This window comes from Manis javanica, chromosome 3, assembly GCF_040802235.1.
Source record: "Manis javanica isolate MJ-LG chromosome 3, MJ_LKY, whole genome shotgun sequence".
Taxonomy (NCBI): Eukaryota; Metazoa; Chordata; class Mammalia; order Pholidota; family Manidae; genus Manis; species Manis javanica.
In genome coordinates this window covers 72,038,867-72,057,083 of record NC_133158.1, presented here as the reverse complement: position 1 = coordinate 72,057,083, position 18,217 = coordinate 72,038,867, and the positions used below count along the sequence as shown (strand labels likewise).

General features: G+C 36.3%; 1 protein-coding gene across 16 annotated transcripts in view; it reads left to right on the top strand.

The window, feature by feature from the left end:
• BBX (BBX high mobility group box domain containing) overlaps positions 1–18,217 on the top strand; it is a 269,123-nt gene that overhangs the window by 177,960 nt on the left and 72,946 nt on the right. For all 16 annotated transcript variants that reach the window (XM_036998685.2, XM_073231706.1, XM_036998682.2 and 13 more), the window contains 2 exons: positions 3,464–3,659; positions 8,965–9,032. In XM_036998685.2, the coding sequence (XP_036854580.2) occupies positions 3,464–3,659; positions 8,965–9,032 (264 nt within the window). The remainder of the gene's footprint in view (positions 1–3,463; positions 3,660–8,964; positions 9,033–18,217) is intronic.

Below are 18,217 nucleotides of genomic sequence, written 5' to 3'. Positions count from 1 at the left end.
AATTGGTAACTATCTGTAAAGTTGATTCACTTAGATTATCTAATCATTGGAAGTTTGCAGAAAAAATTGGAAGCTATGAAGTGAATTTTTATGTTAATGGAGATCTTTGACAGTATTTTAGCGAGAGGTTACTTACCTAAGAGACAGGACCTGTGACTTGGAGGATAAGAGCTTCCTCTCCCTCTCCTACCATGAAGAGTCCCTCCCTGGGGATCTGGCTGGGTGAGTCCTGTCTTTGGCCCTTTAAATCCTGTAATAATGGAGTTTTGCCCAAATGCTTGACCAGCATACTAATAGTTTCACACAGCCATTTGCTTTAGACTGTAATACAGTTTTTTCATCTATCCCTTACTCAGCCTTCTCTTAATCCCTTTCCTAATAACCTCATCACAACAAATGATTAAGCCTTTCTGTTGTCCTTACAGTTAAATCAGAGCAAGTGATAGATGAGGTACTGAGTTCCAAGGACAGATAGATAACCTCACATCCTGAGGCTCTTCCTGCCTCCGCCTTCACTTGGTATTCTTACACTGCTTGTGGTGACCTGCGTGTCTATATGTGAATTTATGGCAGTTCCATATAAGCTTTAAATTCCTTAAGGACAAGGACTGTGTGTTACTCCTTTTTCTGTTTCCCACATTCTTAATTCTTTCGTTCAATATATACTTGACTGAGCTAATGAATATTGTTCTGGCATTGAACATTTACATCAAATTTAAGGATCTGCCAAGTTAATATTGTGATACATTTACAAAGTATTGACCCTCATAGTGAATTCTCAGTTACCGTTTTCCATAAAACTCCACATACTCCAGGCCTTTCTCTTGTCCTCTATTCTTCAACCCAGAGGTAGCTTCCCCTTTGATAGATCCTTTGCAAAACCATTTTTCACGCCTAAGCCTCAAGAAGGCTTATGGGCCATGTATAAAAAAAAAAATGTGTGGTTGATTGTGGATTGTAAACAATTAAAAGGCAAACACTGTAATTTATGCTCTTTTCTTCAGTGTCTAACTAGTGTCTGTCATGTAGTTGATGCTCACTGTATTGAGATGCAAGTGGGTGGGTAGAAGTCAAGAGAAAGACAAATGGTCATTCTGCAGTGACTATCATTCCTTTATGTTCAGCACAGCCCCACATCCCAAGTTAAAGCCTCCAATAGGATCAACAGTGCTTTAAAAATAGTTGCTGCTGGAAAAATTCATTCAGAAAGGTGACAGTATTATTATTTCTATTACACTTACCTGATTTTCACCAAAGCAATTTTTAAAAGATTCTTAGCAAAGGATGTGATACCTTACTGGGAAAGAACTTACCTAACAGATCATCTTTCACAACTGGGACGTTCTTTTTAAAAAACTTCCAAAATTGACCCCCCAAATTTTATTTCTCATAACAAATGTGTTAAGCAATATGTTTGAAAGTCTTTTGTCACTTTATAGAGTGGTGACCTTTGTCCAAATGACTGTTCATTTGACAAACCCAGCCTGTGTGTGTTTTACTGGAACCCAGCAGTGATGCATGTGTCTGCTACTTCCATTTTCATCTCACTTACCATTTGTCACTTTCCACCTCCAGACAGCAGGCAAGGCTATTTGTCTGCCTCAGCCTAATCTGTAAACCCCCATGCATGTGATACACTGGAGTAGGGTGTCTCTTATATCACATTGGATACATCCAAATTTATTCTGTGGGGTAATGGCAAATTCTAGTTTGGTTCTGGCCTTGCATCTCATTTTAATTATTTTTGTAAGAAAAGTGGAACTATACCTTACATTTTTTAATGCTTACCTTCCTTCTACATGTATGTACCCATTTATCAATATGCAAATATATAGCTTTAGGTTAAAAAAAAATTTCTTCAGAAAATTTGAGTTGAGAACATTGGAATAATTCTAAACCACTTATATTACCATTACATTATATTATCTGCAGTACAATTTTCATTTATATGATTTAAAGTTAATGATGGAAAAAGTTTATTTGGATTATATATACTTACACCAAGGATGAAAGAACCTTTTTTCCTATTGGGTTAAATACGAAGCTATTTGCAGCTTACACTAAATTAGTTAATTTTATACATGGAGTGACAATTTTAAAAGGCAAGCTATGGGATTGAAAGAATTCTATTAATTTAATGAAGTGTCCAGCAGTAATAACATATAATAGTTGAAGAATACATGGAAAAAAATATTTTCATTAGATGGAATAACTTTTGATAATATATAATGAATATAAAACAATTTATTTCATCAAGTTTTATTATCACAAAAGGAAAGAAGCCCCAGGATTGGGACAAAGGATTAGAACAGAAAGTCACAGAAAATAAAGGAAAAAGGGAGATATTGTCAGTGAAGGTTGAAACTTCCAAGTAAATATGTAAAGTTTGCAATGAATTAATTGAAGTATCACACATCATAGCACTCAGCATGTCCACTTTGCACTCACATGTGCTCATTAGAAAACTCCTAGGATGTTGGCAGGTGCAGCTACACTCTATATGTAGGTGGAGGAATTGAGGCTGAGAAAGGTTAAACAACTTGCTTAATGACCACAGCTGTTTAATAACAGAAGTGGGGTTTGAGCGCAGGTCATCAAACTCTGCATCTAGGACTCTTTGCTCTATATGGCCCAGTCTCTCCACATAACTGAAGTTATTCATTAGTTTTTCCCTGCTTTCTCCCACTCCAGATTTTGGCCCATTTATTCCATAATTGGCTACTTTGCTCTTAAGTTTGCCTGCATTTGCCTGAATAGTACGTCAAAGCACAGATTTAATTTTTACCATGCTTACCAAATTAAGCAGTGTGCAAAATCTGACTCTGGCCCTGGTATTGGCTTACACTTTGAAATGTGTAGCTGATACCTACTTGATAATAACTAAATCTGATCTCTTTTTCTATAAAAGAGTTTGTTTTTTTGGCTCATTTTGTTATTTTCTTTATAAGATTCCACATATCAATGAGATCATACAGTATCACACTGTACCTCACTGTTTACAGTAACCCGATAGGCACTGATGGTGTTCTTAGTTTATGGAAACTGAGGCTGAGGCCCAGAGAGGTTTGTATTCTCCCTTCTTGGTCACCATAGCTAGTGCTAGAGTTTGGACTCTGATTTTTCTCTCTTTAAAGCCCTTGGCTCTTTCCATTATAAATAACTCCCTTGCTCCACCAAGGCCAGAGAGCCTTTTGGATGCTAAAAAAATTAAGGTCAAAAGATACTAAATGTACTGCCTTTGTACCCTCATTCCAGGAATGAACTTTCTAGCAGATAAATCCATGTTGTATCTCTAAATCCCTGAGCTGAGATTGTCACTCTTCTGTAAGGAAAGGAAAGCCACAGAAGTTACTGAAAGTATTTTTTCACTGATTGTTGAATTGGGGGGGAATGAAGTAAAGGCTATTAGAACTTCTTCAACCTATATGTTAATTAAAATCTGTTGTCTATTCTTTATTTATAGTATAAGGATGCATTTATGAAAGCAAATCCTGGCTACAAATGGTGTCCTACCACAAACAAGCCTGTGAAATCCCCAACACCCACCGTCAATCCACGAAAGAAACTATGGGCCTTCCCATCAGACTCTTCAAGAGAATTTTCAAGCCCCAAGAAAGCAAAGACTGAAGAAATGCCTCAGCTTAACTTTGGAATGGCTGGTGAGTTCAGGCACTAATTCTACCTGTTCTTTAAGGACAGGGCAATATATTTAGATAGTATTTTTAACAAATAAGAGAGAGAGGGGGAGGAGCAAAACTTAAACCCAATACACAGCAATAGCAAATATGTAGCATATCTTAAAGCTTTGGAACATGGCATTCATAGAATGTGTATATATAATTAAAGAAAGGAAGTATGGACCAAGTAATTATACATACATGTATGTGAATTCCTGGCATTGACATTATGGAAAAGCAGACAGCAATATGTAGACTGTCAGGAGCTCAGGGAATTTTATAATGTAACAATGAAGCGTGCGCACACACACACACGGAATTTTATAATGTAACAACGTAGCGCACGTGCACGCGCGCACACACACACACACACACAACTATATAAGCTATCCCAGTAACCACTTTATTTATATGGATACATAAAAAGCCATAATTATGTAAATCATCTGAGAATCTAAAACACTGAGGGCAAGAATATAAACAACTCCATCACAAATAGATGGATCTGACAGCTGCTTCTTAGTGGGAATTCCTATCCTACCCTTTCTTCTCCCCCCATTCCTGTATGGACCAGGCAAATTAAAAATTCCAGATGGTCCCATTTCTTATGGGACCTTTAATACTTTTTGGGTGGTAAAGAATGTTAAAGCATTTATGAAATAAAGTATTTATATTCACCCTGCAAATGGCTCTATCTTCCCTGGCTACTGCAGTGCAGTAATCAGGAGGCCAATTTTCCAAGATGAAGTTGGGAGATTGGGCAGGGTGGAAAGAGCAGGGTTGATATTGAGCTATAAGATTCCTATTGCATTATTACTATCAAATTTTCTTCAAGATAAGAGCATTGAACCATTTGTAGTGTGGAAAACCTGGGAAAGGAGATTGAGCAGTGTTTTGATGGCAGTTCATTTTTTTTCCAGTTTTATTGAGGAAACAATTGGCATACATCTGCTTTATAAGTTTCAGGCATCCAGGATAATGGTTTAGTTTAACTATATTGTGAAATGAATACCACAATAGATTCATCTAACATCCATCTTCTCATATAGATACAATAAAAAGAAAAAAAGTAAAAAGTAAAAAACTTTTTTTCATTTTGATGAGGAAGCTTAGGATTTACTTTCTTAACAACTTTCCTATATATCATATAGCAGTCAATCTATATGATATCATCATGTTGTACATTACATCTCTAGTACTTCTTTTATCTTACAACTGGAAACTTGAAATTTGACCACCTTCCTCCAATCCCCCCCCCACTCCCCATCTATAATAATAACAAGTTTGATCTCTTTTTTCTATAAAAGAGTTTGGTTTTTTGACTCATGTTGTTATTTTCTTTTTAAGATTCCACATATCAGTGAGATCATACAGTGTTTGTCTTTTTCTGTCTTATTTCACTTAGCAAAATGCCTTTGAGGTCCATCTGTGTTGGTACAAATGGTAGAATTTCCTCATTTTTTAAAACTTAATAATATTCTACACACACACACGCACACACCACTTCTTCATCCATTCAACCACTGATGGACACTTAGGTTGTTTCCATGCGCACATGGAACATTCTCTAGGATAAGGCCCCATTAGGCCACAGAAGGAGTCTTAACAAATTTAAAAGGGTTGGAATCATACCAGGTATCCTCTCTGACCACAGTGGCATGAAACTAGAAATCATTAACAAGAGAACTGGAGCATTCATGAGCTCTTGGAAATTAACACTCTCCTGAATAACCAATAGATCAAAGAAGAAATCAAAGGGGAAATTAAAAGGTTTCTTGAAACAAATGAAAGTAAAATCACAACATACCAGCAAAAGCAGTTCTAAGAATGAAGACATGACAATAAATGCCTATATTCTAAACAAGAAAGATCCCAGATAAACAATATAACTCTATCCTAAAAGAAACTAGAACAAGAAAAACAAATTGAGCCAAGGAGAAATAAATTAGAGACCAGAAAGACAATGAGCCTTCCTGTCAGTCTCTTAAGATTTGGTTCTTTGAAAAGATAAACAAAATTGGTAAGCCTTTAGCTAGACTAACCAAATTAAAAAAAGGAAGGACCCAATTCACCAAAACTCTTAGAAAAAAATCATAGGAGGGAACATTTCCAAACTAATTTTACAAGGCCAGCATTATCCTGGGGGGAAAAAAAAAACACGGAAAAAGACTTACTGGAAAACTACAGGTCAATATCCCATGATAAATATAGATGCAAAAATTCTCAACAAAATACTAGCAAATCGAATTCAGCACATTAAAGAGGACCATATATCATGATCAAATAGAATTTATCCCTGGGATACAAGGATGTACAAGGATGACTCAACATATACAAATCAACGAATGTAATATACCACATTAATAAAATGAAAGAAAAGAATCATATATTTGTCTCAATAGATGCAGAAAATATATCTGAGAAAATTTCACATCCATTTATGATCAAAACTTTTTAACAAAGTAGACATGGAAGAAACATATCTCAGTAAAATAAAGGCCATATATATATACATGACAAGCCCACAGCTAACATCATAATCAATGGTGAAAGGTTGAAAGCTTTTCCTCTAAGGCAGAAACAGGACTAAGGTGTCCACTGTGATCACTCATATTCACTAAAGTATTGGAAGTCCTTGCTAGAGCAAATAAGGCAAGAAAAAGAAATGTAAGTTATCAGAATTGGGAAAGAAGTGAAATTGTCTTTATTTGCAGATGACATTTTATAGAAAGTAAATCCTAAAATCTCAGCCAAAATATGTTAGATTTAATCAGTGAATTCAGTAAAATTGGAGGTTTCAACATTAGCATATAAATCAGTAGCATTTCTATACACTAACAAGGAATTTTCTGGAAAAAAAAACTGATCCCATTTATAGTAGCATCAAAGACAACAAATACTTAGGATAAATTTGACCAAGTTGGTAAAAGTTCTCCACTATGAAAGCTACAACACATTGATGAAAGAAATCGAAGAAGATACACATAAATGGGAAGGTAGCTTCTGTTCATGTACTGAGAAAATTAATATTGTTAAAATGTCAGTACTACCAAAGCCAACTATATATTCAGTGCAATCCTATCAAGATTCCAATGGAATTTTTACAGAAGTAGGAAAAAACACTCCTGAAATTTATATGTAACCACAAAAGACCCAGAATAGCTAAAGAAATCCTGAGAAAGAACAAAACAGGAGACATCACACTTCCCTCTTTCAAGTTATATTCTAAAGCTATAGTCACCAAAAATGTATGGTACTGTCATTAAAAACAAACATATAGACTAATAGAACAGAAGCAAGAGCCCAGAAATAAACCCAAGCTTATATTGTCAACTACTATTTAACAGGGGAGCCAAGAATACTTAATGGGGAAAAGGCAGTCTTTTCAATAAATGTTGCTGGGATAAGTGAGTGGGTATTCAAATGTCAATGAATGAAACTGAGCCCATATCTTATGCCACTCATAAAAAAATAACTCAGTGGATTAAAAACTTAAGATCTTAAACCATGAAACTCCTAGAAGAAAACATAGGAATAAAGCCCCTTGACATGGGTCTTGGTAATTCTTTGGACATGTGTGCTAAAGCACAGCACAAAATGTAAAGCAAACAGATGGGACTACATCAAACTAAAAAGGTTTTGCACAGCAAAAGAAACAATCAACAAAGTGGAAAGACAAACTATGGAATGGAAAGAATATTTGTAAGCCATCTATCTGGTAAGAGGTTAATATCTAAAATGTATGAAGAATCCATACAACTCAGTAGCAAAAATAAATAAATTGTGGGCAACAAAACTGAGTAGAAATTTCTCCAGAGAAGATATATGAAAGCCCAACAGTTACATGAAAAGATGTTCAACATCATTAATCATAGGGAAATGACAAAAACCACAATGAAATATCACCTCATACCTTAGAATGGCCATAAGAAAGACAAAATGCTGGGATGGATGTGTAGAGAAGGAAAGCTTATTGGTGGGATTGTAAATTCATATAGCATTGTGTTACATTATGGAGGATCCTCTAAAAATTAAGTATAGAACTTAATGGTTCAATGTGTGATTCATAGTACAACAAAATTTGTGATATATCATATATAAACTCTCAGAAATGCAGTCTAACATACCGGCAGCATTCTGGGGAAACGAAGCTTCAGGTGATTATTGCTTAGGTGTCTGCAGGATGATTCCAGGTTATCCCCCAAAATGGTGCTTCCACATATCCCAGCAGAATCAAAACAGAGATCTGTCCTTCTCTTAGCTGCCACTTTGTACAATTTTAGCTTCAGCCTGATCGCTCATAGTCTTGGTGAGTTCTCTCGCTTTCCAGATTATATTAATTAGAATGATTCACAGAACATCATATTATCATAGTATGCCTGATCCTTATTTTTAATTGTAGAGAGATTACTAAAATTAAAACTGCATTTATTGAGGACTCATGCACTAGGATAGGTACTGAGTTCGGCATTTTCACATATGTTATTTCATTGCACATCTGAACTTTAATTCATTTAAGACAGGATTAAAGAATATAATTTGCTTATTGTCTATAAAACATTTCTTATTTAGATATAAACCTGTGTTATAGATCTACCCTTGGTTGTTTTTATTTTGTCTTTCTGTTTCTATCATTTATTGAAGGAAGGAAAAGAGACACCTTCAGTAATACACAAAGGATTCATTTTAAATCTTGAAAGTATTTTAGGGAAGGGTCTGACTATACCCCTAAGATGTAAAATGTCAAAAATACATCATTGTTTAATTTACATTTTTTTTGAAAGTTTTAAAGAAAAATTAGTTGAACAGAGTGCACTAGATTTGGAGGCCTATTTTAAAAATTTCTCTCTGTTCTCTAGTTCCTCTTAGAGTCTGTTTTTTTTTAATCAGCCCTGATTTCAGAAGGCAACAGTAACAATTTGAGAATAACAATCTCAAACTTTTATTTAAAAAACAAGTCTAGCATACTTTTGTTTAAAATAACCTATCTAAACTACAATAAGAAAAGAGACATCACATTAGGAGATAATTCATGTTATAAACAGCTGTGGTATTAAGGAAAGTGTTCTGTTGGTAGGACCACAGTGGTATTTGAAAGACCAAAGTGTGAGTACTAAGCACATATGCCAGGTTATTGCTGAATAAAAAATCTTGAGATTTTCTATGAAAAGTCATGTGTGTTTCTTTTGGATTTCTAGTCTTTGTACATATTCTTTCTCAATTCTGTAGGTTATAGGTACTTACTGACTGTAAATTAATGATTCATTTGTTATTTTTATTTATTTAGATCCTACTCAGATGGGAGGCCTGAGCATGCTGCTTTTAGCTGGAGAACATGCTCTTGGCACACCAGAGGTAAGCCAGTCCTTCATCCCACTCCACCCTGCTCACTTTGGGACTTGAGAACATAGCTCATTTGTGTACTTTTCATGCTGTTAGTTCTGCAGTTTCACTGTTCATAGCTCATGAGCAAACTTTACTTACTTTGCCTATGTGTACATTATATTGTGCCTTGAGAGGTGGTATAAAAAAGCCCAAAAGGACACAAACACAAGTCAGATGCAGACTTTGAGGTTCTATGAAGCTAGAAGAAAGAAATGTATAGATAATTAGCATTTGTCATGACTGTGTCATGGGCCTATAGGATGTGCCCTATGTTCATTCTCTCTAATCATAACATTCCCTGCTTTTGTGATGTTCTCATTTAGACTTGATGGTGAAAAGATCCAAGTTTAAAAAGCATGAAACTGTCAGTCTTTCTGGTCCTGAGTAAATCCAAACTCCTGTTTTTGAAAATCAGAAAACATGGCATTCCAAAATGGTTTTATTCTTTAAAATGGAAAATGAAAAACACCCAGACCCTCATGGCTTTGGTTTCATGATCTTTATTCCCTTGTATAGTTATTGGACTGCTTTTACTAGATATTTTTAGGTATGGTTTTGATGGGCAGGTATTAGCAGTTAACCATGCATAGTTTGCATTTGTCGAATTCCTCTATTTTCCAGACCCATTTAACAGAAGCCAGACAAGTTAACCTGCAGGTCATGTTTTTTTTTCCAAGTATTCGAGATGGAAATTTTTTAATCCTCAACTAGAGTCGCTATTTAGGATAGAATAGCAGTAAGCTCAATTCTGTTGCAGATATATATATTTTTACTTTTTTTAAGTTGTAAGTATGCCCTACAGATTACAACTGAAACCTATTCAAATAGTGGTTTTAGAAGATACCATATAAGGTATCACAAAAGACTTTTATTATTTATAGCTTATATTTGGTAACTTACATAGCTTATAGTTGTTGACCATATGTTCTTTGATTGCATTCAATTCAGTGAAGCAGAAGAATGTGTAAACTGGTGTACTTGTATTTACATTGTATTAATCTTTAGTAGAAAAAGGTAAACGTCACCTCGTGCCTTCACATACTTCCTGTTCCTCATGTTTGTACTTCCTAATACAGTAGCATTCTCGGGCATCATTTCACTCTTCTAACACATGACTGCTACCTAATGGCAGTTAGATTAGGTCTCACTTTAGGTATAGAGTATCCCAAGCATGTCCAAAAGGTGCATGTTGTAATAATAATGCACACTTGACCTTTCAACACAGTCTGACTCATGATTTCTGAGAACACACTGTATTGTGAAAGCATCATCTTTTCTAACAGATTAAATTAAATTTATTATCATTCTTTTTAGCCTTCAGAACAAATATAAACAAATAAGATCTCCAGAACTTACAGACAGATGAAAATACTAAAGGAAAGAATAATTTACTTTGCTTAAAGTTTGCTTCTTGGGCTCTGAAAGTGACTAGTTCTCCTTCTCCCCGCTTTTAGGAACAGCAGAGTTTTTACATAAGCAATTTAAACAATGTACTGGTCAACCTTTTATTTCTGATGAAGGGGGAACAATTTGAGAATTCTCAAGCTAAAAAAAACAAAGAAAAGCAAATGACTTAAAGTGAACCATAGATGAGAAAGGAATCTGTGGTAAATAAAAAGTTGCCAGCATTAGGTCTTTAAGAACCACTTCTAAGAATTCAACTCTTCTTATTCTCTGCTTTCTTTTCAAGAGATATTTAGGGCACTCTTCAAACTTACCCTGAGATCCTGTAACAAGAAAGTAGTGCAGGTTGTATAAAATAAACCTGTGTCTAAATATACTAAATTTCAAGAGTTCATGTCATATGTATCTGTAGATTTCATTCAGCACCTGATTTTCTGTGCAGTTGTTCTCATTCCAAATATGTGAACATGGACATAGAAACCGTAGGGACCTATATGCATAAGCAGATGATGAACATAAGACAAATGTAGTAAATATGTACTTAAACATTTTCCTAAGAAAATTATCAGGATAATAAAATGAGAGAGAGAGAAATTTCATACTTCTGACATTTAGAACAATTATTGTAAAGTCTGTTTATATTATTAGGTAGAACCAATCAAAGTGACTTTTCACAAAAATTCTGCTACAGAGAAGATCTAATCATAATGGCTTTTTAAAATGCCATGGTGAATTCTTATTCTGAAATTTTATATTTAAAGGAAGGAGATTTTGCCTTGTTCATTAACCTGAATCCTAACCACATAGAAAAAGTCTGCAAAAGCCTTTTTTTAAAATGTAGGAATTTTAATACATAATAGAGTTTGTTTGTTTATTTTTTAAGCAGTTCTAGAAGGTAGAGAGGCTTGCTGTAACTGAAATAATAAAATCCCAGATTAAAAGTGTCTTTGGCCTAGAGTATTTCCTAGATCTTACCTGGAGTGCTCTTAGAGTTTTTAGAGAAAAATTAGGGGTTCTTGAAATATCACTGGGAAAATAATAACAAACAAAATGTTTTTAGTTTTCCCTTTTTTCTGAGCCTTCTGATTAACTCAGCATCAGCCAAAATAGTTTAATGGCATTATTAGGTCAACATTTTTATATGCTACTGTTACTGTAGCTTGAATTGTAGTAACTCTGTGTCTCTGATGAGTAAAAGGGATGAAATTTGCATTTACAGTTTGCTTTGGTTCTTTTAGTTCTCACATAAGGGTTAGCTTTAGATTTCCTTTATACCCAGAGTACATTGAAATGGATTACATACTTGGGATAAATTTTAAAAAGCAGTGTTTGTCATTAAAGAATTTATGGGCTGAGGGAGCAGAATACATATGTTGAACAAGACAGCCATAAAGGAGTGACCCCTGGCGCAAAATGTGCACTGAGCTTGTCTCTGCTGAGACCCAGTGAAAGAGAAGCATTTAGGAAATAACCTCGAAATAGTGAAGGAAATGGAGAGGAAATTTTAGCAAACGAATTGAAATCAGAAACCAAACAGAAGTTGTTTAATCAATTAAATAGGATAAAAGTACCAGGTGAAAATAGGCTAGCCAGGGGACCACAGAGGAGGTGAGAGTTAGTCTGCTCAACAGAATGTCCAGAGATTTAACAGAATGTCCAGAGATTAAAGTGAACATAAATAACATGTGTATATATTTTTACTTTAAAGGAACAAGAAAGAAAAAATAGAAGACATAAAAGTAATGATGTTCACATCAAACTCTGGGAAGAGCTAAAGATAAGGCAGTCACATTAAGAGAGGAAAGCCCTTAAGTTTCTTATCAGAGAGTTATTATCTGCAGGTGAAATGCAATAAATAAAGTATAATTATTTGATCTGGAGTTTCTAGAAATATTCTCCAGGATTGAAAATTTTCTGTATTCTTATATTTGTTACTTTAATAAAAATGCAAAGCTAAATTAAAATTTTAAAATAGAGGCAGGGAGTGATATAATTCAGAGAGTGTGAAAGGGGCTTTTATTCAACATGTAATATATAAAACGGTTTGGATTAACATTGGAAAGGACCTAAAAGAGTGCCAGAAAGTCATCTTTACGAGAACAGAAGAGATAGTTTGAGAAATAATGGAAAATAAAAAAGGCAGAGTAATCATAGCTGATGAAAAGGTTTGAAGGCATCAGTATCCATGTAGTTGATGACTGAAGGCAAACTTTCAAATGTATGGGAAACGCATTAGACTCTAGGTCTGTGATTTTAGAGTGGCTAGTTCTTTTGTTCGAATGAGCAGATATGACGACAGTAAAGTTGTGATCAAGCCACTTTTTTTTTTGCCTTCTATCCTGTAAAATGGAGCTAATAATACCCACTTGCTTCTACTCCCAAGACATCTATGATGATTAATTAAATAAAACCTGTAAGGCATTTTTGACTTTCCTGAAAAGCATTCTTGTAGGGTCTTAGTATTGTTTACTGTAAGTTATTCTAAGTATTTCATACTTAACTTGAAAGCTTAAATTATACCAGTCATTACTCCTACAAGCTATAGCATGCTTTACCAGAAGTGTAGGTACACATCCTCTCCTCCCTGCCACAAAACCCCTCGTTGCCCTCCCCAACACATAGTTCCCTGTCCATTGAAAATTTGTAGGAAGTTACAGTTGTAGTTTACTCTATCACCAGGTGCTCAAGAAGGGGGCAACTTTTTAATACTTGGGAGAAATCACTATATAGGACGTATGACTTGAATAGCTGAGTTAGCGTCAGAGTTAGTGGAGAAGATGCTCGCAAATGATGGCACACCTCCATTAAGGGACTACAAAGGTCATACATAAGAACTGAACAGTGTAGGAACTGTGTGACACCTTTTTGCACAAGGTCAAGCATTTATATAATGCTTTTTATTTGCCGGCCACATCAGAGAACAAACTCAGACACAAGTCTCTGCCCTCATGGTGCTGCTGATGTATTAAGGTTTAGGTTTTTAGAGATAGCAAATCCTTCACATGATATGTCTGGCTTCAAAGGAAATCATGTTAATCTTTGTTTCTTGATCACCATCTGCCTGTTCAAAAGCAAAATAGTTCATACATCTAAATTTCTATATGACTGAAGCTTGAAAATAATAAATATACTTTATGTTTATAATAGCAGTCTCTCATGTCCTCTAGAAAGCCTTCCTAATTTCTTAAGCCATATTTGATTTCTCTTCTTCCTAATTGCTCATTGCTCTTGCCATCAAGTGTTATACATTGCAGCACTTGATTATATTTAGTTGTGTTATTAAATGCAGTATAATAAAAGTTTCCAAAAAAATTATTTTTTCTGATTGTGCACACTAGGCACAAGTCTTGACTCACCTGGAACACTTTAAGCAAATTGAGATCAGAAAAAATGGCAAGATTTAAACTGCAGGACTCCAAAGCATTTATTGAGCACTTCCTCCATTCGGGTGCTATTCTTAAGTGCATTACATAAGAATAATTCTTGATCCTCATAACAACCTTATGAGTTAAGTCTCATTTCCCTCATAAGTAAACATCAAACCCTTAGGTGAAGAAATGGAAGCAAGAATGGTTAAATAACCTGCTCAGGATTGTGCATCTATGAAGTGACAGAACTGGCATTTGAGCCCAAGAGGACTAGCTTCAGTCTTCCTGTAGTATTCAGAGCCTTTTGTTGAATCAGCCCACACCCACTTGACCTCATCTCTGGCCCCTTCTCCCTTCTCCCCAGGTCTTCTGTGCTGCAGCCTTACAGGGGCATTTCCTGAGTGCTTTCTGGGGGCCAGGCACTTACATAGATTATCTCATCTCATCCCCCAGTGAGCCCTATGAGGTGGGTTCATTTCGTAAATGAGGAAATGAGGCAAGAGAGTTTAAATAGCCTAATGAAGGTCATAGCATCAAAGTCACAGTAGTAGGATTTAAAAGGCCCATGTATTTCCCATTAAATGATGAGATAGGTGTAATCTGAGCCAGAGAAAAGGAAGTTATACCAATATTTATTAAATGAATTAATGATTATATCCATATTTTCAATACTGGGAGTTTTAAATTTAAAACATATAGATTTAGATAAAATTGAAAATTTCTCCCTATCTTTATTATAATTTGACATCACTGAGGTGGGGAAAATTATTTTCCTACCTATTGGTACATTTGGGTAGTTCGGTACATGCCTCTCTTAGGCTAGTATATTTTGACTACAGGATGCTTAAATCCATTGAACTCCAACTTCTTGCCCCCACCCATCAAAGTTTTTATTCCCTTCTCATAGTTGTGTAGCTTCCAAATATGTTTTGTGAGGAAAAACACTGTGAATTTTACATTAAATAGTAAATGAACTTTGTGAGCTTTCTCGCTTCCTTGGTGGAGACCTCTCCCTTCTGTGTCACTGTTTGCTGCCCTTTCTGGCTGGGACTGACCATCCAGCCCATGCCCTTCCATCTGTCAGGAGTGGGGCTCAAAGCCCAGAAAATCGCGTCCTTTTCCCCAGCTTCATTGCTAAGCATCTATCCTCCATGAGTGCCCAGGCCACATTCCTCAAGACAGTGATGTACTGAATGAGCTCCTCAGTCTCCAGAAGATGGTAGGAATGAGTATTGAGGAGGGTGGGTAGCAAGTGAGCCGGGATGGACAGAGGAGGACGGAGAACAGGAGAATGAAAGAGAAGGGTGGTACCTGCTGTGGTGGTGTGTCTGTCTGTGTACGCTATCGCATTCTGTTTGCAACAGGGTAGCACTGTTACCTACTTTACCAAATGGGAAAACTGAGACAGAAAAATGTGGTGATTTGTTTTAGCTGGTAGAGCAGTTATTTGTAGAAGTGGCCTGGAGTCTGTTATGGACTTCCATACTGGTTCTTTGCCACACAGCTTATAATGATAGAACTTTGTTCATAGAGTGAAGTCAATAGTCTGGCAGCCCTGCAGCCCTGAGTAAAACCAGGGATTTGCTCTCTGCAGGTTACTTGACCATGTTCTTCCTCCACACAGTGTTATTTGGTCATGTCCCAGGGCAGCCCAGTACTGCGCCAGGCTGTGGCTGGTCCTAGTGCCAGCCAGCCAAGTGCATGGCTTTGGTATTCAGGCTCTCCACCTAATTTAAGTTTGAGAGTGGCTTCCTTTTAGTCCTTAAAAGTGTTTTGAAGGACTAACTTGGATGTAGTATGCTTACATTTAATTCACCTATGTTTAAATTCAAGTCCACTTCAGAGCCTCATTTAACATTCATATTAAATGCACATCACCCAGGTATTCTGTTATACAAGGATACCTGGCAAAAGCCAATTGCAGGAAAGCCTGGGTCAGGCTGAATGCGGGTGAGAATCAGATCATGGGGCCTTGGAGTCATGAGGTTCTACACTTGAGCTGTAAAGTAGAATCCTCTATTCCCAAACCCTGTCCTTCCACACAGGAGAGCCCCATCCCCAAACCTCACTTAGATCTTTTTCCTCCTGTCATGTTCCCTCTTTCAGTGAAAGGCTTTAAGCTACCTTAGTAACATTGGCATTGTCTGAATCCTCACCCTCAACTCTGATATACTTCCAGACAATTACCAAGGCCTGGCAAATACTCTCTCTGACTTAACTGGGGCCCCACTTATCAGCTGCTTTATTTCCTTTACCTTCTAATTGGTCTCCTGCCTCCAGTCACTCCCCAGCCAAGGTCTTCCTGTACTCCACTGACAGAATTATCTAAGTATGCATCTTTCATCATGTTGCCCCTCTGAGTGAAAATCCCAGTTGGCTCCCCATTGCCTTCAGCCTAATGTTCAGACTTAACACGGAATCAAAACCCTCTCCATCCGGTTCATCTCCCACTGTGCTCCCGGGCATCATGTCCTTCACCTGCACTGAGATGTAGTCGCTGTTTCTCACACACGAGCACTTTCCTCCAGACTTTTGGTCTTGCTATTACCACATCATTGGCACAATTCTGGTGTTTCTTTTGGGTATACCTCAGATGTTATATTAGCTTCCTCCACCCATCCCCAGACAGAATATAATAGCCTGCTTCTCTGTCCTCCCAGAGGCCTTGTAATATCTACCATTTGGAACTTGCATTCTTAGATGTATAGCATCCCCCGCACTTGAATTGCAAGTAACTTGAGTCAGACACATTCCCTTAGTTGTTTTATTTCCCAGCATATAATGCAAACAAGTGGAATGCAGGTTTCTTGAAAGCATCAGTCTTGATGGCTGGCATATGGTGTTTATCGAATATTTGTTAGAGGAGTAAGCAATCAACAATGTTTGAATTAACAAGGGTAGGGATGTGTAGTTCAGATACAACCAGAGGACTTAGCCCTTTTGGTGACCATGTGGTCATCACAGTCCAGCTGTGTGTGACTGTGATCTTGTACCTTGGGAAGGAGGGACAGGCTCTTGCAAATACCTAACTTCCCAAAGCACCTAGTCATCCAGCTGGCGTACTCTTATTTTTTATCAGGAGGCTGGATCACCCTTCCAAGTCTAGTTTTCACAATGTGAATTGTGCCTGTGGAAAAAAAATACTACTCTGTTGTAATTCTTAATTATACTAATCATTCCCCTTCCTTGGTTTTTGAGAATTATAGCGAAATCAAAGGGATGATTGGATTTAAGAGTTTAAAAATACCTTTAACTGTATTCTTGGGCATATAGCTACACCTAGTGGCTTTATGAATTATTTCAGAGATGATTTCTAGTTTCTTAAGATTTTTTTTTCCCCCTTTATTTAGGGTCTGCTTATTTGGTATCTTTTTTTTTTCCTCTTAATTAATGAACAAATACCTTTGATTCTTTATATTCTGTTATATTTAGAAAGTAAGGTGGCTCTAGCATAGGAATGAATATTTATCCATGCTCCACTTAATAAGCAATTTAAAGTACTGAAAATAAAAACAGCAAGGCTACAAGGTCTGGGACCCTCTGACTAAGAGCATTACTTAAAGGAGTTATGTAGGAGGCTTTTATGGGAAGTACCCTCTTCCTTTCATTTGGCTATAATCCCAGATTTCTTATATATGTGTATATATATCAGTATATGCACAAATATACACACTTGCATTGGGTGCATTTTTTATCAGGCATACAAGAATGGATTGTACATATATACATTTTCCATGTCATTGAATTTTTTTTTACACCTTGAGATTTTAGATGGAAATATATCTAGCGTGTATCACATGCTTTTAATAAGGCATGTATTTTATAATTATCTTGATAACTTAGAATCATAGTTATAAATATTAATTACTGCAATGACTGATACCTTCAGTAGAAACCTTGGGCTATTTGCCCTACTTTAATTTCTTTTAGGTAGACCACAGTGCTTTATAAAACATTTGCATCTATTTATAGTTTTTCTGTGTTCTTCCTGTGTCTTCCTGCTGTGGGTATTATTTATTTCTCAACCCTCCTCATTTTTCTTATCCTCACTCTTGGCCTCTTCTGATTTGCTGCTTCTGTTCTGCTATGGACTAGAGGGAATCAGGTAATCACAGAGCTTAGTAGTAACCCAGATCTCCTGGCTCCTAATAGTGTGCTGTTTCCTTTATACTACACTTAAGATATGTACTAAGTCCACAGCGCTTTGAAGTAAGAGTAATTAGGTTTTGAGAGAAGACCTTGTCCACTAGAGTAATGTGCATAGCCTTAGTGGTTCTGATACTGCTCTTTTAACCATTGGTCAGCCTTGGTTGTATGACTCCTGGCCAGGTCATTGAGATTCTTCCTGGTCACACATATACAGACAATCAAGTCAGTCAACAG